The 26,541-nt window shown below is 47.4% G+C and overlaps 1 protein-coding gene across 1 annotated transcript in view; it reads left to right on the top strand.

Annotated features, from left to right (window-relative positions):
• The window catches only part of LOC119448574 (tachykinin-like peptides receptor 86C), a 382,544-nt gene that overhangs the window by 199,472 nt on the left and 156,531 nt on the right, over positions 1-26,541 (top strand). The window contains exon 4 of the mRNA XM_049664211.1: positions 25,563-25,759. Coding sequence (XP_049520168.1) covers positions 25,563-25,759 — 197 coding nt within the window. The remainder of the gene's footprint in view (positions 1-25,562; positions 25,760-26,541) is intronic.

Genomic DNA, 26,541 nt, shown 5'->3' with positions numbered 1-26,541 from the left:
TGTTCTGAGTGGGCGTGAGTAGCACCCTGGGTGAATATCGGCGAGGGTGAATAGACCTATGTACGTATGTGAGTGAGTGCCGGCTAGTGTTGACGCGAGTATGAGCATGAGTGGGTGCCGGTAAGTGGGAATTAAAGCGACAATGAACGCGAGTGAGTAATGGTGAGCATGAGTAGGAGCGTGATTGAGTGGCTACCAGTGTTAGGCAGTTCATAGCCTACGAAAATATTGGTGATTGATTATGAGTGAGCATCCCCCTACCCTGCCGACTTATGCTCAGAGACCGGAACATGCGATTTGTCGCGCCCTGCCCCTATTGGATTGCGGTCGCCTGACTGGGAGTTCAGCCCGCGACTTTGTGTTCAGCAGCAGAGCGTTATAACCATTGAGCCCAACATAATGAAGACGCGGTGGCATGTCAACGTACTCGGTGCTTTTGGCTATACTTTTACAGCGAAGCTGTTAGCATCTCGGTGGTCTCGGTGGTCGGCATTTTACGTGTCTTGTCCGTGAACAAAAATTATCATCATCAGCAATGACTCATACCCCCCTAAGAAAGCAAAAATGCAATGACTCATCCCTCTCGTGATGCAGAGGCTACAAGCACTCAGCACAGTGAAGCGAACAGTGCCTACACTCATTGGAATCACGCATACAACACACATAACAGCATACGCTTCAATACAAAACAAGCTCAGAACGCGCATCCGAACCATCAATAAAGCATGTCATATGCCCCCCCCCCCCCCCCCCTCAGCAGCTTTAGTGGTGGCTTTGCAACATCTGCACGGAACATACACTTTCGCCGGGCCGGAATGGCGAGTCCCATTTTGCGTACAAAATTGCAGTATGGGCTTATACTAGAGGATTAATATATCACCTTTGAAAGCTAGTGTGAGGGCAAACAGAACATGTGTAAAAGACATGTTCTGGGGAGGGTTATCTAGCGTTAACAGGACTGAGCGATTCAATGTACCCATGTCGCTTAATAGAACGGGGGCGGTAGTCTGTAAGATTCTACCTAGTGGACTGTCCATTTCGCCATTTCGGCGACCGTTGATTCGCTGCTACGTGACGTGCAGGAAGGTGCCAGCCAGTCACCTTCCTACATCAGCAGCGAATCAACGGTCGCCGAAATGGACAGTTCACTAGGTAGACTCTTACAGAATACCGCCCCAGGCTGCCGGGCTAGTTATTTAATACTTGCAGGTTTAACATGCGGAGACCCTATACGCAGCTCTTGCGCTTTTGCTGTGCCTATAACTGTTCCGTATATGACGCGCGCTTGTTATACCCATGTCGCGTTGCGAATGGCTATGCATGGTTTTCGCGAGGACGGCACGCATGGATCTTCCTGTAGAAGACCAACAGCTAAAATATGCGGTATACACTTCCACTTAGACGAGAATGATTGTTACATATTTTCCCCATTAGAAGCAACGTGCTCCACGGGACGATATTACGTCGCTCGCATGGAAGCCTGTAAGGCTTTTCGCTCACATGCGATACGCCGAATCTTTCGTGTCGCCGGTCACTAAGCTGTTAGAAAATCTGATATCGGGCGGGCAGCCGCGAAGCGACCAGATCACGTCGTCTTTGTCGAAGCCTCCAGACAGTATACGAAAGACAAGTGACGGAATTATCTAGCTGTCAGTGCACAGACTTAATGCTGTCACACTTTTGAAACGGAACACTGCACTGCGTGAGGAGTAGTTGTAGGGAAATGTTGTGAAATGGAAATGTTGGAAATGTAGTTGTGAGGAGAAATGTAGTTGGCTCACTGCGTGAGCCAACTACATTTCTATGCGGCAGCCTTGCGGAAAAGAAAATTGCTGGGAACGGAAAGATGAAAGAAATAAGGATGCAGACGTCAATTAGCGAAGCATGAGTGTGCTGTCCTTCCGCGTGACGTCATGAAAACACAGTCTGCAGTTCTCTGTGATGGGTGCCAGGCGCGACCGGCGACGTGGTATGCAGGATTAGATTCTTTCCTCCGTGAACGGGCACTGCACGCTGCAGCAACAAACAGCAGCAGCAAACCACAACATCTAGCGGGAGCCCGAACCGAGACTCCAGCTGCAGAAGGATATTTGTGGGTTGGCTCTCGTCGCAGAAAATGCGCAACGCCAGCATTCCAGACTCCTAGAGACGGCGACAACGCGACAGGAACAGCCGTATATTGTTTTCCTAACAGAAACACTCTCCAGCCTTGGCAAGCTACAAAAGAAGACAACGGCACTGAAAATTAATTTTGAGGATGTCTTTTGCCGAAGAGCTCTAACTAGATTATTTTTGGCGACTCACTTCGCAACGCACAGCCGCTAGCGAATAGATCGTCAACGCTGTCTCGCTCTCTAACGATTCTGTAATGTACGCGCCGCAGTGTAGAAAGGTATGCTAGATTTACGTAGCAGTCACGTTCAATTTGAGCTGCAACGCACGGCTCGTGGTCTAAGGGGCTTCACGAAAAATTGGTTTAATAGATGCTTGTATTTAGAACGTTCTTTACTGCAATTTCTCGTATGCCGGCACCACCGAGCAGCCGTGGAGCCTCTTCCACCACGGGCAACAGGTTGAAGCTGAAATTGAACGCGACAGTACATTTCTCGCCAGAATTGATGATGGCTTGAACTCTCTCAAAATGAGTTCTCGGCACATACTGATGAATGGAACCTGGTAGCGACTGTAGATTCTTTCAGCCAAAACCTCGCTTCGTAGAACCAATTTGAGTAAAGCCTGGCAGAAACGGTTTGCCTTTCCAAATAAATTCGTTTCAATATACCCACGTGTTTCCCTCATTTAATGCATGCAACACCACACGCAGCGTCTTGAACGATGCATAATTCGAGCGCTTTGGCACGTGTGTAATAGCAAAACAGCTTTCTTTTCAACAAGATTTATGATGGCCCCAAGGAATGCATGCGCACCTCCATAACTATAAATGTATAAGATCAGGAAGGTGCCAACTGTTGTCAGAAGGAACGCGTCCATCAGAAAAATTATACCGCAGGGCACCTAACTGCACTGACCGCTCACATTTAAATACCAACATGGTATTGTTACGTGTTTTCATCAAAGAGCCAGGATGTCTTGTATGTATGAGACGTAGGGTTCTGCGGGACTCTGAGCATGGGTAGCAAGGGCCTTTCTTGCTGCGGCCATGCACCCGAAGGGGTCGTCGAACAGTTCGCGAAGTTCTTTGAAAATGTCCCAGCTTGTTAATTCGTCTTCGTGGGCTTGGTACTGTGCGCGTGGAGCGCCGATCAGGTAAAAAAAAGTTGTCGCAGTTTCACCTGAAAGGTGAAGCATCAATTGCGATAGCAAATTTGTAGAGAGATATACGGAGTAATGATATTAGCTTTATCAGCTGTATAAACTTGGACATGCAGCAGCACCGGCAACGCGCCGAACTGTTGTCGACGCCGTCGGCATTTTGCCCGCGTTCGCTCAAAATGCGTGCGGCGTTGGTGACTGTTGCCGGAGCCTCTGATATAAATAGGCACTTGGTGCCGCAGCTAAACGTCGCCTCCCTTCCCTCCCCCTTCCCCCCCTCCCCCACGGCCTCTCGCGCATCGGAAGAAGGCGCGTTTGCTCTACATATATGGTGATTGTAAAGGAGGAAAGAGACGCCTACTTCTGCAGCCCTTAAGGAAGCACGGCGCAGAACGCGCGTTTGTTCTCCGCCGTGCGTTCACTCCCCGTGAAAGAGCGCGTCCCTCGCGCCCTTTCACTCGCACATACAGCGTTCGGCGGCGCGCGGCCACGATTTCATCTCCATTGACGTCATACGGAACCTCACGGCGACGGCGACGCCGACGGCAGAAATCTGCTTTTGAGTGTCCATATAATTGCTATCGCAATAAAAACGACGTTAGCGAACATGATCGTTGGATCCCGCCTGCTATTAGTACTGACGCGTTCATAGAGGTTGATCCACTCCTCGACGTCAGAGCCGTTCAAGCCGGTAAACAGAGAAGGATCGCGAGTCTGAGAAAGCGTCATGACTGGTTCAGTCTGACGAGTCGCACACGACGCAGATGGGGTCTCATCCCCGGGAGGCATGGTAGCGAGCTCGATGTAGCGACCGCTGTGGAGTGCCGTGGTGAGGACGGTGATCGCAAACCTCCAACAAAGTGGAACGTGCGAAGAGACACAAACAAAGGAACTAATTACAATGTACAAGAGCGGCGTAGTCAGAGACCAAGATGGAAACCAGCACGCGCCAAGCCCAGATGCCCGTCTTCACCTCCCTTTGCGCCATGTCGCGTCTGTTGTATCGCAACAATATGAACGGTGAAGTGCACGGTTTTCACGCAGGCACTCACTTTAATATTTACAAGTGTATTTAACTTCAGCCCCAAACCACTAATTATGCACACAGTAACCTGACGCTTGGTGCGAGAGTTACCCACGGTTCTGCTATTCGGAAGTTTACCCCGGATACCGTCAACTTCATTAATAACGAAGAAGAAAAAACATTTAAACACGTGTATATACTAACATTGATTTCATTTTATTTATTTTTATTTTATTTAGACATACTGCAATCACCTTTCGGTGTTTTAGCAAGGTGGTACATAAATAAATTATTAGAAAGCAAAAATAGTGAATACATGAACATATAGTAGATACATGTTATACAATAGATACCATAAATGCAAGGTATCATGGGCATAAGAAATATCGATACAATAAAAGCAACAAGGTTTAGGTTATGCGCCATCCATTTGGGACTATTTAACTCGTTTGTTCAGAGGAAACCCATGACAATAGCGCGTGCGAAGGGACACACCTGGAGCGCTGCACTGCCGATCCGGGCAGCATTGCATGTGTAGCGTGCGTTGGAAAATGTGGCCCGACTATTACTAACTGAATGAACAAGCGTGGTGTGAGCGCGCACAAACAAACATGAATAGATCACACTGAATGACTGCAGACAACGACTGTCAAAACGCTGGCACCAAGCACATACGTCGCAGCGGGCGAAGGTACGCGCGGTCTATCGCGTCAATGGAAACTGAGCGGCGAATTCACAGCGCATAAAGGTCAGAGCCGTGTGGAGATAAGAGACCGTGCGGGCGAGCGACGAGCGACGAGCGCGGTTGTTGGCAGAGTAGAAGTGCGCCCCCCCCCCCCTCCCCGCTCCCTCCGGCGCTGGCTTCCCGCTTCCTTGCTTGCGCGTGGGAGAGATAAGAGACTGTGCGGACGAGCGACGAGCGCGGTTGTTGGCAGAGAAGTGCCACCCCCCCTCCCCTGCTCCCTCCGGCGCTGGCTTCCCGCCTCCTTGCTTGCGCGTGGGAGATTGAGTGCGTTCGCTCTCCGTGATAGCGCGCGTCCCCGCACGCTTCCGCTGGGGCATACGGCGCGCGGCGAAGATTTTATCTATACGGAACCTCACGGCGACGGCGACGGCGACGCCGACGGCAGAAATCCGGTTGCAGTGTCCATATAATTGCTATCGCAATAAAAGTACATAAACGTGTATATGTGGACATTATCGGGACTTCATTTACTCTCCTGTCCAACCCGATCCGCTCTAGATTTTCCGAACGTATGATGTTACTTCTTGTTTTACAATATTTTGTTATTATTATTGTGTCAGAATGAGTCGCCGTCACCATTACAGGTGCATGAAGTTCTATATTATGTTCAGTTGAGTACCAGCCATGGTTGCTCAGTGGCTATGGTGTTGGGCTGCTGAGCACGAGGTCGCGGGATCGAATCCCGGCCACGGCGGAAGCGTTTCGATGGGGGCGAAATGCGAAAACACCCGTGTACTTAGATTTAGGTGCACGTTAAAGAACCCCAGGTGGTCCAAATTTCCGGAGTCCCCCACTACGGCGTGCCTCATAATCAGAACTGGTTTTGGCACGTAAAACCCCATAATTTAATTTTTTTCAATTGAGCTACAAAAAAAGCAATTTATGGGCTTCCCTACGCAATGCAAAAAAGACAGAAGTTTACTCTGAGTGGTTCATTTTGGCGCGGGGTGGCCAAATGCCTTAGCACGGTTGAGTTATACAAGCCAGTGCTCTTGACCAGCCCATGGAGTCGTGAACATGTCGCAGTGCATGCAGCCTTCATGAAATTCTGTATAAGATGAGGCCTTCGACTTTGAGCGAATGGTAGCCTTTGAGCCGTTGATCCTTAAGTTCGGACTTCACTTGGAGATCCACTAAAAGAACCCGCATACAGGAAGCAGGACTACATATTGAAAGAATACAACAAGAATGAAGGCAGATTCTATATAATCACACCCATTCTGCGGCGTAGTGGTGACTGAGATTGGAAGTTATCAGTGCGCGCAGTGCTAAGCGTGCACTAAAAAGAAGAGAAGTAAAATATTCCGAAAGTTTAAAGGAATGAAGCAAGAAACCTTGAAAAGCAGTTTCCTTTCCAGAAATTTTGGTAAAGTTGTTAGGATATCTTAAAGAAACTTAACATTTTTAAAGTAAAAACGCAATCGGCAGTCGAGGGTCCATGCGAAGAGGTGTTTCAGTAACGTATCGCAAGATGTTGACACTGTATAAGAAATAACTCCCTATTTTGATGGCTCGTGGATTTTTGCCGCCTTTTAGACTTCTTATCTATACTGACCATACAAGCTGTTCTTTTGATTGTTATGTAGGGTACAAAGGTACCGAGCCTCTGCTATAGCAGAACTTGAAGGATCCCTGTAAGACTTATGATCAAAGTAGTGAAATGCAATTAACAACGAAGTGCACTATTTTGCAAATATTTTGCAATAAAAATATTTCGATGGGTTCCATAGGAGCTGTATATGCAATCAGAAATCGCCTTTACTGCCCTCCGCGGTGCTCCGGCTCGTTCTTCAATCGCTTCCACTGCGGGGGCTACGGCGAAGCGGGGTGGTGCCCACAACGGTCCGCCCGCTGAATGTCACCATACCGCGCAGTTTAAATTAGCTGTTTGATGTTCACGCGGACGCCAATATTTTCAATTTTTGGTGCCTACGACACTCCAAACTCAGAGGCTGTCCCTCAACTTACGGTTGAGTTTGGACAGAGTTTATGCGCTGGAACGGCGAGCTGTATCGCTCTAGCTGTGGCGTTCAACGTCTTCAATGTAGCGCAAAAAAACAGAGTAGAGTTTTCTCCTGTGGCCGATACGTCGTGTGCCGCGCCGGTGGCCGTGCGGCTGTTATTTCCGTGATGTAGCCCGCATTGCGATGGTTGCTTCGCGGCTGACATCGACCCATACGCCGACGCACCACTGCGCAAATGAACGTGGGCGTGCGACGCTTGCCGAAGCTGCGCGTCTTGTGGTAACCGCTGCAATGCATCACTGTCGTCGCCTTTGCAGCAACGAACTGCACAGTGACGGTGTAGTTTACCGTGAACGCTGAGGAAACGGCTTGCGAAGCGCGTTTCCCAGACCTTACAGAACTGCGAACACCGCGAACATCGCGTTCACGTTGAACGACTACTTGCGTTCAATAGAGTCCGTGTGTGCAGTAATTGTACACAGAAGGACAAAGGTGGACTGCAAACGCAGACGCATGCAGGGCGGTAGTGGTCAGCAATCTTCAGCGACACCACGATCTTGCGCTGCCGAGGATCCGGCACCACTCGAGCAGACGACGGCCTCCGAATACCGACAGTCTAAATTTTTCTGCCAACACTTTGAACGCCTTAGTAACCTGTATCTTTAAAGACAAAGTCTTTCTTAACGAGCTACCGCAACTTTTTTGTATCGGGTATGTTTCTATAGCCTCTTACCGTGGGTCGATCACGGAGATTGTGCAGCCTAAAAATGTGGACCGATATGTGCTACTTGGTATGTGCTTCTGGGACCACTGGTCACCATGACGTCCCGAATATATTATATCTAATAAATAAAAAAATAATGCTCTCCAACGGCAAGATTCGATCAGAGAACCCTAGCACCGCAGCCAAATGCTCTAACCATTAGAAAACGGGCGCTCACGTGCCTCAGAAGGCGGAATAGAACGCCCGTAAGCATTTCGGGCGTGCAAGCCAGCGCGTTGAGGTTGTGGGTGCGTTTTATTGCAATATCAGTTATATGAACACTCCATGCGATATTTCGCCGTCGTCAATAATTACTCATAAAAAATACTGATTTCATTAGTTTTATTACGTTTTCTGAAGAATGTTACTCACATGAACTGTTCGTTGGCCTTTTCATCAGAATTTGAACGCCAGGTGGCGAAATATGCCTACGCGTGTTCTATGCGGGCTTGTTTCAAGCTCGGAAAAACACTTTTATGTAGTCCGTATTGAGCAACAGAAACCTGTATCGGGAGTTTTTCATGTTGCTCTACGATTTTATCATTGCCACTTTTAATCTAAATATAATGTTTGAGAAGTCCATTAATTATTTAGGACTAATTACGTAATTAGCGGAATGCAAAAAATAATCTTAGCATCTTGAAGCGACGGCAAACAACATTACCTTGGCTTGTACAGCTACGTGGCATTTGCATATATTTAAATCTTGGCACGTGATAGCTGGGACACCCTGCGTATATGAGGTCATGTATTTTTTTTTAAGTTATGTCATTTATTTTTGTTACGCTTGCTATTGTTTCTCTTTACCATTCTTATCACTTTGCTTGGCATGTTTTTTGCCATATATTATATGAGCTACTTATTTAACACTTCCGGGACCATTATTTTTTTCTTCTTTTCTTCTTTTTACTGACTTCCACGTGTTTGCCTTTGACCTTTTCCTCGAAATTTCTTGCTTATTTGCATTCACTATCTATAATCAAATATGCGTTATTTGCCTTTGTATACGTATACCTTTGCTCCTCTCCTCTGCAATGTACAACTGTACCTTGAGGGTATAATAAATAAAATAAATAAATAAATAATAAATTGTGTCTGCGGTCGTCATGCCCCGCGTGCTTACTTAGCCAGCTTACGTCTGCTTCAATTCATACTGCCCGTAAAGCTACGACGGTTGCTCCGTGTAATATTCTAACGTGTTGCTATCGCACTTGTTGTCTCCCGCTTATGACGAACTTGTGATTTATCAAATAAATAAATCAATAAAATTGCTCAACGGCTGAACAGAGGACATCAAGCACAGAATCCTGATACTGTAACCAGTACGCCACGGACGCTTTTCGCCTCATAATCGGGTAATATTTTTGCCATGTTAAACGATGGATGTTATATAAAATTATCGAACAGGTCATGACGCGTCAAGATGCGCACTGACTCTGAAGATAGCGCAGTAAAAAAATTCACCGACGATTACGATGCACCCTAAGGCGAAATTTGAGCGCAACTCTACACGTGTTTTCATTCCGTGATATATTGGCTCGCGTGGACAATAGGTCTCGTGCGGCACGTTGCAAACGGAACGAAGCATGCAGGAAGGAAAAAAAAACTGAGGAGGGGCCCTGACGTCACTCTTTGTGACGCCAAGTGACGCCGGAAGTTGGCGTTGCTCCGCCATGTTGTCGTGGCAGATTCTCCTCTCTTGTTTATATTTCTCGCGAAACCACGCCGCGCGGCGCGCAACCGGGCTGCTCGGACGCGCGTGCTCCGCAGTGACCCTAAACCGAAAGACGTAATCGTGATGTGTCGTCGCATTACCGTTGTCCGCGTCATGTTGAAATAAGTTCATAATGAACTTCGCAAATTAAACCGTGCTGTAAAATTCACTGCTTTTACCGGCTTTTATGAAAATAAGGATGCTTTATCAGCCCAGCCAACTGAACTGTTCTCATATACAGCAGGTACCGGCCGATGCCCAGTTCTTGCATCTTTTTATAACAATCACCTTCATCACTCGCTTCTGCTTGTTTTTGAAGACGTATTTCCGATCTAGACGCCCGGCGCTACGAAAAAAGTCTACACATTCTCACTGTACTGCAAGAATGAACCACTTATTCGGCGTAAAACTACACCGGCACACATGTGCAGGTGTGTATGAACCTCGAAAGCGCTCTCCTCAAACGAGCCCGTGCTGTCGCGCGTACTGCGAGAAACAAGTAACAGTTGAGCAACATGTGTTTTAATATGCAAAAAAGCAACTTGTTACTGAACACAAAGTTCTAAAGCCAGGATTATGCATTCTTGCATAACGTTCTACGTTATCATCGTCACTTACTATCACCCGCTGTCAAAAGCAGGAATATAGCATGACTGTCACTGACCTGCAAGGCGTTCATTGTACAGATTCTGAAACACAGTGGTTCCGGTCTACAATGGCACGCTAGTATGATTTCGCCGAAGAGGGCAACATTTCCCGCAGGTATTTCTTAGGCCGTGGCCATTGCCGTGGCGCGGTACAGTGCGTACAGCGTTGCAGGCGCACTCATCTCATGCGTTTGAGTTCCTTTAGTCCCACCTGGCCACAGCAACATCCCGAAGAGCACGGTCCAGATAAAACAGCGGAACAAAACACAGAGACTAACGCAAACCTGCCCACACGACGCCTTTGCAATGGTACGAAACCTACGGCGCAACACGTGTGAGCGCACACACCATACGAAAGCCGCCATTGTGCCACGACAATATGGCCGCTGCAGCACAAAACTCGTGAAAAAAAACAAAGAAAATACCTTGACTACGTCACTTCCTCCACACATTTCTCCTAGCGCGAGGAGGGGGTAGGGCCTCTCAGTTTTTCCCTTCCTCCATGGAGCGAAGTGTGGCACAACTTCTACCGACTTCAACTGGAGGTTGAATCGCCTTCCAACTTTCTACAGCGAAGCTTCTTTACGAAAAGCCCTGCGCCTTTCTTGCTGATCGTGGCTGCCGCCTGCTGCTGCTGGTGGTCGTGCGTTCTCACCGAATAGCTCACACACGGCTGCCTGACGGCGGCGCCATCTAGGAGGGGGGGAAGCCGGCCTGCGCTTGCGGGTTGTTAGCTGATGATGGAGAGGGCGAGGAGGAGGCGACGTGGAGAGCTGCGATCAGGCGGGAGAGAGGGCGCCGGAGGAGATGGCCTTACGTTGCGCATGCGCTGCAGCGCCTGTCGACCGAGTGCTCGGTCACATCTCCGCCTCCAAGGGGAGGTCGGTTACTGCAAACAAATGGCGCAGAAACCCAGCTTCTTTCTCTTTCAACCCCTTAACGCTCGTTGCGTTCAAAGGTTCATTGCATTGCAGAGCTCCTCGTTTGGGGCATCCTTGAGCCAGATGAGAAGGTGCGTGTCAGCACTGCCTCGTAAGCTTCACTGTATATAGATTCCAACAGGGCACGTTGGGTCTGCTTAATTTTTATTACATAAAGTATCGTGAACATTTTTACTGTCGCAAACGCTTTTGTGGCCGTTTGTAAGGTTGTTTTTGAACGGGACGTTCCGCATATCCAGTAGGTAGTCGCATTATGAAAGTGTCATTGCCCCATCAGCTGCAATTTAGATGACGGCGGTTGGACGAATCAGTAGGAAAGCATGGCCGATCATTACAGCGACATTATACGTTGCCCGGTGCATGGAAATGAGTAATATTTGTCTCGGGGAGTCACGAATGCATTTTCTCGCGTCTAGTACGATTTATTTATCATTCTCAAAAAGTGTTACAGGGCACTTTAATTTTTACGGACCAATTTTTTACGGATGCGGTATCTTTGCTCCGTGGTGAAATAAATGTTGTGAGTTAGCCATGGGTAAAGCTGCAGCAAAGGTGTCGGTGGGTTTAGACGTTCGGAAAAGCAGGAAATCGGTAGCCACAAATGAAATTCTGCTTCGTCACCAGCTGAAAATTGATTTACAATAGTACTTGTTCAATTTTTTTCATCTGTGTAATGGCCGGAGGTTGTTCATTAGAAAAATGAAGGGCAAGCGTTTTTTTTAAATGCGAAGCATTTCTTGCCAGCGGCTCTGTCTGTCGTCCCGCATCTCACACCGCCACAGCGCATGCGCGTCCCTTCGCCCTCTCTCTCCTCTCCTACGCTCCCACCCTTTCTCTCCTCTAGGAATATTCTACGGAGCGGAGTACGAGTGCCACACCCCCACAGCGCTAGCGCGTCTCCTCCCCCTCTCTTTCCTCTCCTATGCTCCCACCCTTTCTCTCCTCTAGGAATCCGGAGTGGCGCGCTCGACAGGTGGTGTGACAGCTGCATACTCCGCTGGTGGCGCCACGGTAGTTCCGCGGTATGAAAATGACGGAGCGCGCGCGCCTGATTCTCTCTCCTGTGCAGCGCCGCGATGAGCGCTCGGGCTGCTGACGTGAAACCATCTCCCGCTCAAGGTAACCATCTCCCCGCTGCTTCGCATCCACACATGGTTCCCTTTAGCGGGAGATGGAGTAATTTTTTTTTCACTTTTACAGCGTCACTTAAGAGCCGATGCGTTTTCTCGCATTTGGGCGACTTGCTGTGTTGGGTCTTTAGTTGTTTCAGAATGAAATGTACTCCTTCCTTTTTGATAAACACTTAAGACGGGCACCAACGCTGTAAAATTAAGAGACGTCATGAAAAGTCTTCAGGCTGGGAACGTCAAAAGACACCGTCACTACTCGTATTTCGATTTTACATATTTACTGGCCTACAACGCAACCTTAATCTTTCGGTTAACTCTGTAGATGCGATTGCGCCTCGCTGCGCAACAGCGACACCCATTTAAGGCCGTCATGCTCTGGGGCGTTCCTGGCTTTTTTCAATCGACGAATTTGACGCCCGACGCTTCTATCGCTACTCGGCCACTAAAACTTGTCCATGAAGTCATGTCATTCGCCTTTAGTGGATTTTAATACTTGACATCACATGGAGCCCCAGAACGCTGTAGGGTGGCACTCAAGGCATGGTGATGATCCAGAGTTTTATCGCCTGTAACTTATAACTCGCTGTAACCATTACGAGTTAGCGCTGTAGGTTTTTCTTTCTTTTTTGTTTCTCGTTTTCCCCCCTTTACTCAATGCATAGTGCACTTATTGTACGACTACGATCCTTCACAGAATCTTCTACCACGATATGAACAACCACGTTTTGCTGACGTGTTCAACATGTTGCAACACTTGAGATGGCCGTATCCAAAGACGCTGCGTGATCTACTCGGACGCAATCAACCCAGAAGGAGGGCATATAGCTTCATTGAGTCCGAAACATCCTGGGGTACGAGATGCACATAGCTATTCAACCGGCTTATCAGATCCACTATTATTGGACCTACAGGCTATAGAGGATGCGGCGGAAACTGTAGCCAGTTTTCCTACCCTTAACAAGGCCCACATGTGCACTCATTCAAATGTGCAGTTTTGTACCCTAAGCAAGTGGCGATAAAATGTTACCTACCTGTGAACAGGTTTGTGCCTTAATAAATATTTACATGCCTCTGTTAGTGCATGTCCACTGGGTTCAGTTGATCAACGTAATGTCCACGTCATTAACTCATTTGGCTATGTCAACACTGAGTAGACTTAATCTCAAGAATATCTTTGGTAGCCTAATGATCACTCATTCTAAAGAAGGTGGTTGCCATGCACAGTTTACTGAAACCAAGTTTACAGGCACATGTAGCTAAAGATGAGCCAGAGAGGGAGGTAATAGAGGCTTATTATGTCAAGCGAAGGGGTTATACCTGTTTCAACATGCCGTCCTTATCCCTTTTTGATCAGGCTTTTTCTGGGCGGCTCTTTGCGCATGTCATTTGATTAGTTAGTATGCGCAGTTGATCGCTGAGCATTCCTGCTTTGTTTTAGCTGTTTTTGTAGCGTGATCACCATGGTAACATCGCTTGCCTGCGCATAAAAAACCACGCACAAATTCGTGTGGGAGTGTAGGAGTATAAATAAGCATTGTGCCACTTCCTCATCTCCACGTAGTCCAGTGTCATTACGAATGTTATGAAATTTGAACACCTGCGGTTATTTGAACCTGGTCTCTACTTTCCGGAGACGATGTCCAATATCCGAAGCTTCTGCGTCGGCAGCGAATACGCAGCATACAATTTAGACATGCCTTGGGACAGAGACTGCGTGGAAAGGTACCCGAGGCTGTTAAGAACCGAATAACCTGCATGAAGACTATGAGAGATGGTTGGTGGATGACGCATTTCATAATCTCACTCCTACAGTATCTGCATGAAACGAGGCTCCACAATTTTATATAATCTAATCCCTACACTATGGTGCTTGGCAACGCATGCCAAAACAGACTGCAGCTTAAGAATCCCTATAAACAATATATTGCTATTTAGAGTACCGTTAAGCACAGCATTGGAGGTATTATCTTCGAGTTTGACGCCTTTGCGACTGCGTCGCACGAGCGAGGTATTCCGTGGATTGATTTTTTTAATTCTTATTATCGTTCTTATATTGTGCTTTAATGTAAAACGCTGAAAAACTATGGTGTTCCTAACACAGAGAAAGCGAATAGCTTCTGCTCTACAACTTTCATTTGAATGTCTCGTCGTAAATTTATGACTGGCGAAGTTAATTATTTTCAATAGATAGGTAATTATAGACGAAAAAAATAGTCCTAGTTGCTCCGCACATTGGCCAATAAAGCTATCTTTGTTGCGCGCTATAATAAATCGAAATATTTATAATACTCGGCTAAAGTTACGAGGAGCACCGTTTGTATAGGCCTATTGTTGCAGCTCTGAGAACAAGATGATTTCAAGCCAAACGCACAATCGGTTTCGATCGGCACAGTTTGTCACTATAGCCGGCATTTTACACAGGAGCCGCATGTTATCCCTGGCGACGGTTGCCTTTGCGGATAGCTCTTGCGTACTGACAGCATTGCAAGTTGTAGTTCCGTTTCGCCTAACTCGGAAACATTTATTGCGAGCATTCGACACTATGAGACGGGAAAACCATCGTGGTTTTTATTCCCTTTCCCTTACAACGACCGTCGTACCTCATCCACGCTGCAGTCGAAAAAGACGCCACAACTGCTTCGTATACACCGGCGACCACGCAAGTGGTACGGATGGCCAATCGCTGTCCGCCGGGAGTATAGGCGGACGTTCGCGCTCGCTGATGGAAACAAATGGTTGGGCGTGCCGCATCGCGCGACTCGCGCAAATCTTTCGTATTATAGCTTCTGCATTGCGCAGAGGCCCACTGGGGCGTGCAGTAGTACCGACATGGCGCCTCGATAGAAGCGGTCCCAAATAGTGGCGAAGACAAACCTGGCCCGGGCTCCATCGTGACCCAAATACATATTGCGCGTGCCAAAGTGCTGTTTATGCGCGGTTGCCATGAGGTGGCTGCGGACGTGAGTGGCGCCATTTGGGAGCGTTCGTCTGATGAGCGAACCCTGCTGTACGGAGCGCGGCCACTGAGCTAGCAACAGGAACTGCCGCTATATTCGTGTACCCACGAATGAGTAACGATTTACACCCGCTTTCACTGCGCCCTTTATGGCATGGTGGGTACACCGGCCAGAAAAGCCGTGAGCAATTACGCGTTGACTGTGGATAGGCCCTGCCCTCGTCCCCAGCGGCTAGCTATCGCAAGAATCAATCTCCTTCCGACAACTGAGCCACGCGGACAGAATAAGTGTCTGTGCAGAGTCTTCACGCGTGCCTGCCTCGCAGATGCAGACACAAAAAAAGCAAGAAAAAGAGATATCACCTGTATGGCTTTAGATGTGCGAAAGAGGAAATCTATTTCGCTATTTTTGGCGCCCCACTCGAATTACCGGAAAGATGGAGCCTAGGACTAGTGCATTGTGGGGTGACGAGCTTTTTCTTGAAATTAATGTATTGTATGCATCGAACGCGGCAGGTAAAACATTAAAATAAATGTCGAATGGCGAATGTCTGCACCGGAAGGACATCGCGCGCCTAGTTTGCGATAATTTTCCTGTTTTACAAAGTGAACAATGTGCTCCCTCGGAGATTCAGGGTTACCACCACCGTTAGGATTAAATGAAAAATTAGTTCAAGCAAGAATCTTGGAACGACGAAACCGTTTAACCAACCCTCGAAGTACATAAATTTCTCTTCTTTTTCTCCTTGGAGAGGGGTTTCGTTGCAATTGCGTTTTGAAGCCCCTTTTAGTGTCTCTTATGTATGTGGAACGTGTGATAGCTTCTTCTGGCTTCAATATCTGGTTTAGAGCAGTGCACTGGCTCGAGTTTACCCTGAAGCCCGGGCCTGGCACGGCTCGTGGGCCTGGTCGGGCTGGGAAGGACAGTTTTTTCACGGGCTCGGGCGGGGCTTGGGTATTTCAAGGCGGGCCTGGGCTGGCCTCGTACTTTCTGGTAGTGTGCATGTAAAGTGCAGCAAGTTATCTTCGCGCGTCTAGACTCGGAAAAACCTGTTGCCCCGGCACAGCTGGAAGCTAGCAGTGCTACTCCTGTGTACTTCCCTTTTCTTCGTCCGTCGTATTTTGGGCTGTTTGAAGAGAATGTAAAAGTCCAGAAAGACCGTAGTCACCTCAAACCAAAGGATGTCATTGTATTCCTTACATAAATCAATGTAATTAATGCTTTCAGCGCGGTGTAAGCGCGTTCGTGACTTGCTGATTCTTCAAAGGCGAATTGGTAAAACGATGACTGGTAAGAAGATAATTCGTCACGCTGCAGAAATATGGCACTGCGTCCATTCATGACTGCACGCATGTTCTCAACCGGCCGCCTAGCAGCAGCGCATTACGCTGCACCATGGACGAACGAGAAGCTTTCTTTCTCCATTTACTCCTGGTCCATGCGCTGCGCTCACGACCTGTCGTGGCTGCGCTTCGGTGATAGAGTACATCTACTAGAATACGGTTGAGCCGTATGAGCGGCTGGGGCGGCGCATGCTTTGCAGTGAGGCACCCGAAGTGGAAAAATACTGTGGCGGCGTGGCGATAGAAGTGGATTGGGCCACATCAAAGTCGAGCCGTTGGAAACTGCTGGCGATACTGCTCGGCAGGGTCATTGGTACTACTTCGCGCGGTGGTATTTGCGTTCAGACTGCTCAAATCAAGTTCATAATTGCATCTAACATGTATTTATGCCTTAAGAATAAATCTCTTTCATTATCTGCTTTATTTTAGTTTTTTAATGCCACTCGGCGGTGTTTTTCGATCTCGGGCCGGGTTCGGGCCGGTTTCGAGCAGAGCTCGGGCTGGGCTCGGGCCTAAGGTAAAGGGGTGGCGGGCCGGGCCGGGCTGCTAACGTAAATTATTTCCGGGTCCGGGCCGGGCCCGGGTCTCGCCATAAAACTTTTTGTCGGGCTCGGGCAGGCAACCCGATGTAAAATAGGGCTCGGGCAGGGCCCGGGCTGAAAACATCGGCCCGTGCAGTGCTCTAATCTGGTTGGGGCAGAAAATGTCACTTAAACAAAAAAGTCTAATTTGTCCCAGTTAGGCTTTTTATTTCAGGTTCGCGACGATGTAACCAACCGGTCTTGCTACCAGCGTTCGTACGGTCGTCATGGTCGTCAGGCTCACTACTACTTTTGGTGGGATTGAACTGTAGTTTTTTATGCAGACGTTTTTGGCATCTCGCGCCCACTTTGCTAGCTTAGCGCTATAGAACGCGGTTCCACTGTTGTATGCTATGCTTGTTGTGCATCTGAAATGTTCAGCTTGAAAAAGACCAGTTGGCATGGTTGGCGTTTTCCTTTCCTACCTTAGACGCGTGATCATTTGGGTGCATTAAACTATGACCACTAGGAATGCTTGTTCTTTCCTGTCGCCTTCACGCTGTTTCTACAGTTCAGCAAGATCAAAGTCCATGACTGGGACTGAAATTTGACTCGCAAATATCGTCAGGTTATCATGCGTCAAGTTATTATGCGTCAAGGTATCATGCGTCATGCCTCTGTCTTGGTGTAGTTTTTACTACCAAATTGACATGGGACGCTCACATAAGTAAAATTTGCAAAACTTTTTCCAGATTTGTTGGAATTTTTTCACGCAACAGGCACAGTTTACCCATCAAGAGTAACCTAAGTTTAAATTACGCTTTCTTTTACTCGTACCTAAATTACTGTTTCCTAGTCTGGGGTAACACCAGTGCTTCGAATATTCAGAAATTATTTGTTCTTCAGAAAAAATGCTCCGGATAATTTCTGATACCTCGTATGATGCCCCAACACTTCCCCTACGCCTGAAATATAAAATTGTTGGTGTAAATAAATTGTTTGAATACAGGTTTGGCTGTTTTTACAAAAAAATGATAGCAAAAAATGACCCCTTCCTTAATCACATAGTAAAGCTTACCCCGCATATTACGCCATATGAAACTAGAAAACGACATACTTATATCTTGCCACGATGTAGAACTAACTATGGTTTCGCTATGTTGATGAGCATATTGCCTAAATACTTTAACACTGAATTCTGTGAGAATGTATGCTATATGTCATTTCATGCTATTCGAGACTCATTTGTGGCTTAGTTATTGTTGACCTAGTATAGAGCATTCGCCTTTTCTTTTATAAAATTTTGCACTGTTTGACGTTAACTCAAATATTTTTCGTGCTGTGTATTTATTATGCGAGTATTCACTACATGTTTTAACTGCATTTGAAGTTCTACGTATCATTGTGTAATGATATACTCAACTGTTGTACTAACAATGTCCGAGCAATTTCGTTGCATTACACATATTGCACCCTATTATTCCTCAACTTTTTTTTCCTTTCTTCCTCCTGTCACTACTGTCAATGTGTTAAAAGGGTTTCCAGGGCCTTGTCAAGTGGTCGTGTAGACTGCTTTTTCTCTCATGCAAACCCCCAGTTTGTACCGCACACTGTATTGCAAACTGAAATAAAGCTTTGATTGATTGATTGATTGATTGAAGTCAGTTTTCGGAAGCCTGGCAAGTGGAGGAATGCTCATGGAAAGGGAAATTATCGTACGCAGTACTGTAGCACAAAAAAAAACCCTTTACATGCCCCTTTGCTTCGAGATGTCAATCAATCCAGCCTCGCGCTACAGTCTGCTGGCCTCCTGGTTAACTCAAATTGTAGAGCGACCATTCCCGAAAGGCGTTGGTCGAGGGTTCGATGTTCGCACCAGAAGTCATCACACCGAATCACTCGCTCATGAATTTTTCTTCAACTACGAATCTTCCTTCTAGAGAAAGCGGTATGGGTTTGCTTTGTAACTTCCTGCTATACAGTCGGTGAGATGACAATATTCCCTTTCACGTCATCATGCACGTCATGTCTGTCGGCTTTCTGGACATATCATTCTTTACTTGGCATGTGTGGCCCCCCGTCTGTATATAGTTGCTAATGTCTCCTTTCATAACGAACCATGCAAATCTCTTGAGCAGCTTGTATGTGCGCCAAATCAGTCATATCTACCTGGCTCAAAAACATCATCATAAACATGAAGAATTCTCAAACGTATTGTCGGTGGCACATTAAACGTTGAGTAAATGAAATTTATCTCCTGTGTGCCTTCCTAGAAATTTGTGTAATCTTTTTGTTTCAGGTGTTCGCTTGTTTCTTAATCTTGTTTCTGAATGCTTCTGAAACGGTGTGCAGCCGACATTAGCGGTGCGGAATGATGAAGGCACATTCTCGCAGGTAGTTAACTTACCTTGCATTGCGTCTTTAGCATCAAATGGGTGCATACTCAAGAGTTTAGTTTCAACAGGCAAGCTATGCGGGTCATCTCCGGCCTACAGAAACTTACACAGATCGAAACGCTGTATACATATGTGCACAGATCGGCAAGCTGGCTTGAAAACCTGGCAGAGGCTCCACTCGCCGCTCAAGTTCTCTGTTTTGAACGTTCGGAAGCAGTCAGGGAATTACTTTGTGTGCTTGGCTTCGAACTAGGAGGGCGATCACGCCTACCTGCAAAAAGGCTTGATGGGTGGTTCAGTTGTGCCATGCCATTCGCTGTCCTGACTCCTTTCGCTGTCTCAGTGTCTCAGTCCCCTTGTGATAACCATTAGTGAGCGACATATATCCCGGCTTTCAATACTCTGTCCTTTATCGCGTTAAGGACCAACCGCATGCACGCGATATTCAAGCGACAGTGACAAGCAACGCGACAGGCACACTCTGTCGCGCTGTCGTGTCGCGGCGTGGAGCAACCACATGAACGCAACATTGCGAAAAAGAGTAGCGACGGATTTACATTGTTGTGCGAATAAATGTTTTTATGCGCACGTAAGGAAATCTGAATTTTATCAAAAGGTCAATGTTTTATCTAGGCCTAGCTAAAATATGCTATCCCCAGTGAAAATCCGTCCCATGCATCCCCAGTGGAACTCTGTCCCATGCTGCCAGCGTAATGTGCCGGGGCGCCATCTGTTGAGTAAAACTTAAAACACTTTCTCGGCTCTCGGTGGCGTCTCAGGCCTAACAGCGTCAAAACAAAAGAACCGATCTCAGTAATAACGACAAGAGAGCGCCGATACTTAGTCTTCAGCTAGCGATGAGGTGAAGCGATGACTGATTGTACTATTTATTTTTTGCTGTCACAGCGGAGAGCAATTTGCAAGAGCGAATTCAGATCGAAGCGGGCAGACTGATTGCTGCCATGTTGTTGTGCAATCGCTGTCCCCAGCGGATGTCGTCGTGCTGACTTCCGGGCGACAAGCGATATTTTCTGGGTGGCCAGAAACCGGCGACACGACCAGCGACAGCGACGGATAGCCCTCCGCGATGGCAAAACCTGTCGCTCGTCGCCGTCGCTTTTCGCTGTCGCTCGAAAATCGCGTGCATGCGGTTGCGCCTTTACTCTATCTTTGGAAAATTGCGAGCGCGTTCTCTTTGCGGATTTGGTACGCATGTAGGCGCGCAGGGTTACTTGGTGTGTCCTTTACCAAGGCACTACGCCCAGCAAGCCTGCGAGAAGTGGACTTTATGTAAGCTGAGGTACAGAAACAATCACGCAGCTATGAATTCGAAGACATATTTAATTGTTTCGAACAAACTGACATTCCAAATAGAGTGAATGTGACCACCTAATTGGTCCTCTTATAACTGGTGTAATAATTAAGAAAGATACCAGAAACAAGCAGCGTAATTGAAATACCCATCCAAAAGGTGCTGTGCGATAACGAAGAATTTCAACCAGCATATTCTGCGAATGCGTCTTATTAACCACTGAACGAATATGTGACTAAGGTCCCCCCCCCCCCCCCCCCGAGTTGCCTCTGAATTGTGGCGCACATCTCATGTTCATTTCAAGAGCACAGCTACTATACCGAACCAGTTGGCCTATGTGTTAATGCCTTTTATAAAAGCAATGTGCACTTAGGAAAACGTATTTCCTTGCCGGCACTTGAAACAATTCTTTCCACTTTCCGTACTTTTGCCATTCGTCATGGTTTCGTGCGAAACCCGCCGGGGTGGCTCAGTCAGCTAAGGCGTTGCGCTACTGAGCAGGATGTCGCAGGATTGAATCCCGGCCCCGGCGGCCGCATTTCGATGGAGGCGAAATGCAAAAACGCTCGTGTGCTTGCGTTGTAGTGCACGTTAAGGAACCCCAGGTGGTCAAAATTAATCCGGAGCCCTCCACTACGGCGTGCCTCATAATCAGAACTGGTTTTGGCACGTAAAACCCCAGAAAGAGGAAGAAGAATGGTTTCGTGGGAGGCGGCGTCACCGCCATCATTGGGATCGGTTGCCCGACGAGACAGATATTGACATAAAATTAAATTCTGAGGTTTTACGTGCCCAAACCAAGATCTGATTATGAGGCAGCCGTAGTGGGACTTGGGATTTTTTCTGACAAGCTAGGGTTATCTAACGTGCACCTAAATCTAAGTACAAGAGCATTTTTTTTTGCATTTCGCCCAAATCGAATTGCGGGCCCCGCCGCCGGCATTGCACCCGCGACCTCAAGCTCAGCAGCGCAGCGGCCTATCCATTAAGCGACCAAGGAGTGGTAGGACGGATATTGAAATGGGAGGAAGGAGTGAACAGAATCGGAGGAAAAAGAATCTTTACATAATGCCATAGCAACTGGATAAAAATTGCCCTTACCGTGTATATGGGCCATTTTACAGCGACACCTAGCAAGTGAACCTTCTTCGTTGTGTGTTTAGCACCGACTACACCTCCCCCTCTCCCTCTACGGTTAAGGGGAAGGATGGGTGGATGGGTGGGCTCCTGTGTTGACAATGGACGTTATTTATTTAAATGTCCTGAAATTCATACAGAAGGTAAAGCATTAGTAGACAGACGCGAGCGTCCTCGCGCAGAAGCACGAGTGGCATGTTGTTGGCGCGAGCGCACTTGACATTTAGGAGAGGGGCGCTTCAGCTCACCCTCAATTTCCTCCGTGGAGCAGAGCTGGCTTGGAAATAGTGTGCGGTGGGGGTGTGCTAGCAGGCTTAGGCGAGATGGATGGCACGCAACCGGCACTCGCACCTCATTTCGACTCCATCCTCGCCGTTAGTCTTCCGCGCCTGCGTGGTGACAGGCTTCAAACTCCACCGAACTTCATCAGCGGCACTCGGATAGGGCAGTCTGTGGCAGCTTTTCCAAGTCCATAGCTCTGCCTGCAACAAGCAATGCTCCTACTTCTCTTTTTATATTATTTAACCTGAACATCAGCTATCTTCGTTTTCTCTGTAATATATATTGCGTCGTCTTATCTCTCGACGCTAAGTCTGACATTATGCGTATCATTGGTCGTTGCGTGCTCCTTAGCCACTTCTGAAATTTTTTAAATCCTCCAAGCTTCCGCCGGTTTTGTGCTTCTGGGAGAATAGAGAGAGAGAGATTTATTTACAGAAAGGCAAAGAGGTCGGCCTGAGCTGTAGCTAGCTCAGGCCTGCTACTCTACACTGGGGAAAAGGGATGGGAAGGAAAGGGCTGGTGAAGGATGATGATTATATGAGGAGGAGGTGCGTATTTACAAGTTCACAACGTTGTGGCATCCCTAAAGTCGTGCGTTCAGCCCAGTGGCTTGTAGAAAGGCTATAGCGGCACTTGTTATCAGGGCTGCGCTGTTTGCATTAGGCCAAGTACCTAAAAGAAACTCGTCAGATAGCGGCCTCTTATCGACGTTTGCAATGGAAGAGACCAGTTTCTGTCGTCCTTGCGCGTACGCGGGACAAATACAAAATACATGATCAAGTGTTTCTGGTACCTGACAGTAGTCACAATTTGGGCAAGTATTACTGCAACCTATCAGATAACGCTTGGTGAATGCGACACCAATGCGAATCCGGTGCACCATACTTGTTTGGCATCTTTTGAGCTTAGGAGGCACACGGGGTGGAGGGGGATTTCATTTCTGGGTCTCATTTATGCACTCGCTTATGTCGTCAATCTGGTTTGGTCAAGTGCTCCATCGTACGTTTGCGTATTACGCAACGAGGTAGAGCGTTTGTGTCTCATCGTGAGAACGGAATGCGAAGTTTATAATCATTATTTAAAGCAGTTTTCGCTTCAGCGTCTGCCTGTTCGTTCCTTATTATGCCACAGTGTGAAGGTATCCACTGAAAGATATATATGGCCATCTCTATAATTTCGACAATTTCTATAAGAATATAATTATATACACTCCTGTGCTGAAAGTATACCAGTTAGCATTCCTGTTATTAGTTATGTTTGTTTGTTTGTTCAGTTCAGATTTACTGCAGACAGGGCTTGTCCGGGGAATGCACGAGCAAGAACGTCGAGGGCACTGCTTTTCTTTGCGGCGTTCTGTACGGCGGAGATACGCGAAAAGTCGTCACGAAACCACAGGCGATCGCACACCACACAGGAGAATTCAAATTCCACGTCGAGGAACTTGGGCTTAAATTTCGCCGTCGCTCCCTTGAACGTGGCGACCTTGTCGGCGCGGTATACTTTAGTCGCTTCGCAGCATTCTCTACTCCGCGACGCTCATCGTCGTCCTGGTAGGCTTGTCGCATACGCTTGGCATGTCTAGCGGCATAGGTCGGATCCTGCTCACGACGCGCTTCAGCGAGACGGTTTTGTTCTTTTCTTCGAGCTTTATATTCCCGCTCTTCTTCTGCAGTCTTCGCTTTGCGTGGTCCCCCATGGCAGCCTGGGATGAACTGAAGGCGTTGCTAGACCGGTTTCCCTTTTATTATTTATAGCTCACGCCATGGAGGAAGGAAACCCCAAGAGGGGACCTGGCCAGCACGAACGTATTGGAGAAGGTGTGGGGGAAGTTACGTGGTGTTTTTCGCAAAGGAGCACTGGGACGGGTACCCCATATGTCAACGTTGCCGTGCAACCGCGCTCCTGAAGCTTTCGCTGCTGCTCTCGGTCTCTGAAAAGTGAGATAAGATTTTTCTGCCGGTGTATTTCTCCCAGCAGCTTTTGTTCGCGAGAAAAGCTGACTTTGGAGTGTAGTGTGTAAGCTTGAAAGTTGTGTTTTGGGTCTGTGAGTGTGAGTGTCGGCAAGCAACAGATACAATCAAGCAATCACGGCGCGGGTCTTCATCGTCTTCTTCAACGTGCCACTCAAAAACACAGGAGCGCGTCTGCTTCACTAAAACTGCTACAGAAGGTTTATAGGCTTTGTTTTGACGCGCGTCAGGAGCACGTACTTCCGGCGGGTCGTAACAATGCAAGTTCAAAGTTCGCGCCCATCTGCTGCGGCGAGCTGGAGAACCCCTGATTGGAGGCGCAAAGAGAGGTGACACATCAACATGGCTGCACTTCCGGCTTCAAAAACGTGACGTCAGGGCCTCTCCTGTTTTGTTTCCTTCCTCAATGGTTCACGCACTGGTTGATTGCCAAATGGGTACTTTGCCAGACGTGCGGTGCTTGCGCTGTGTTTTTTTTTTCTTAGAAAACAAGCGCTCGGTTGTGCGGCTAGGCCGGTTTCTGCGCGGCGAAGATATGCTGTTTTGCGCCTTCAATTGCTGACAACAGGGACCTTATCATCTGTCATGTGATTTTGATGCTTGTTTTGTACTTTTTTTGGAGGAAGTTTTTTGCTGGGCACACGAAAGAACCGTTGGTTGGTAGAGGTATATAGCTTCGATAAAAAAATATGTCTAAATTGCCCCATCTCCGCATATGAGTGAAGGCCAAGCTTGCAAAGAGGCAACTTGTTCGCTCAAACGAAAGGAAAGATGCAGCGACTTTCAGGTGACGAGAAAGATGGTAGTAATGCATAATGACATGACACGTTCGAACGTATCTTTGCGAAGACGTCCGAAATTGTCTTGGACTAATCTTTTTTTGTTCTGTTCTGCTCCCGAGCTCCTTTCACGGCCTTGTTTAGAACCTTACCACCTCAGATTATATTATATAGTAAGGTGTTCTGCTTTCTCATTAATACTGTTCTAGCAACAATTGCGTATGAACGACTTAATGTGTAAATTCACTTTTGCCCTTATGACATATTGTGTAGCATATATGTGAAAAAAAGGCGCGCTCATTGAAAGCTTGAACTCATTTAAACAGTTGTAAAGCTAGGTCATAAACACCCGTTTTATTATTATTTGACAATAAACTATTCAGTTCCATCTACTGGTATTGTGTGCGTATGCAAAGACTTCAAGCGCCCCAAATTAAATTCTGCGCTTCGAAATATACACCGCGTATACTGCGTTCCTAAAAATATTCACCCATGCAGGTATGCTTTTCGTCGCTTGCAAAAGTACAAGTAAAACAACTAATGTGTTTTTCTTTATTGTTACTTTTTTTCTACAACTTCGGCACATTTTTATATCACCTCAATTGAGTGCTCTCGTGTTCCACTTATTTTATCCCAGAAAAACACGTTTACCCTCTCTGCGCAGGTGGTGAAGATGCTGTTCACCGTGGTGCTGCTCTTCGCCGTGTGCTGGCTGCCCTACCACACGTACTTCCTCTACGTGTCGCACAACCCACACGTGGCCTACCTAGACCACATCCAGCATGTGTACCTCGCAATGTACTGGCTCGCCATGGCGCACGCTATGTGCAACCCCATCGTGTACTACTGCATGAATAAAAGGTAAGCATTCTGCGCCTATATATATATATATATATATATGTGTGCGTGTGTGTGTGTGTATATGGCGTATAGGTGTAGTGCAGGAGAGATGTCATAGTACGTTTTGTGAAATACATTACCATACAGGACAACACGTGGTGCCGATGCGCCATAGTCAGGCTGGAGAATGATATATCGCGAAAGGAAATTGGTGTTAGCAGGGCCATTTGGGTTTCGCTTGGCTGCAGGGGGCAGCGTATGTAGATGACCGGCACGCTGGCAGGAATGCTGTCCGATTTAACAGTTATTTAACTGTCGCACCACCAACTCTTACACGCTGGTTAGTATAGTCGCTGTTGTAGATCGACGATCCCGGCCGATTGCTGGTCCATGGCTCGATTCCCACAACCGGAAGTGAAGCCCGAGACCTTTCCCACTTCTTGGTAGCAGGCGTACTTAAGTTTTAGGTTTTAATTAAGGGGCACTGTTGTATCTTCTCCTGACTTCGGTCGTAAGTTGACTCATTGAGTTGAATATGTTTAATTTCTAAAGCTACACTGCGAGCCTTGAGAGGCCGCATTTAGGTTCGCTAACCGTCTCTAATTTAGCTGGACACTCTCGAATTTTGAGTAAAAGTCCCGAGTCCCAATTTTACCTAATGTCTGGACGGCCAAATGTCATGAAGTTTGCATTCTGTCTGCGGAAAAACAGTCAATAAAGCATATTGTCTTTTTGTAATGCCTTACAGCTGCATTGCGCATTCTTCCATTTTGTCTCCTGTTGCAGTCATAAACGTGAAACGC

Source organism: Dermacentor silvarum, chromosome 1 (genome assembly GCF_013339745.2).
Source record: "Dermacentor silvarum isolate Dsil-2018 chromosome 1, BIME_Dsil_1.4, whole genome shotgun sequence".
NCBI classification, from domain to species: Eukaryota; Metazoa; Arthropoda; class Arachnida; order Ixodida; family Ixodidae; genus Dermacentor; species Dermacentor silvarum.
The sequence above is the reverse complement of the archived record's forward strand: the minus strand, read 5'-3'. Positions and strand labels throughout refer to the sequence as shown.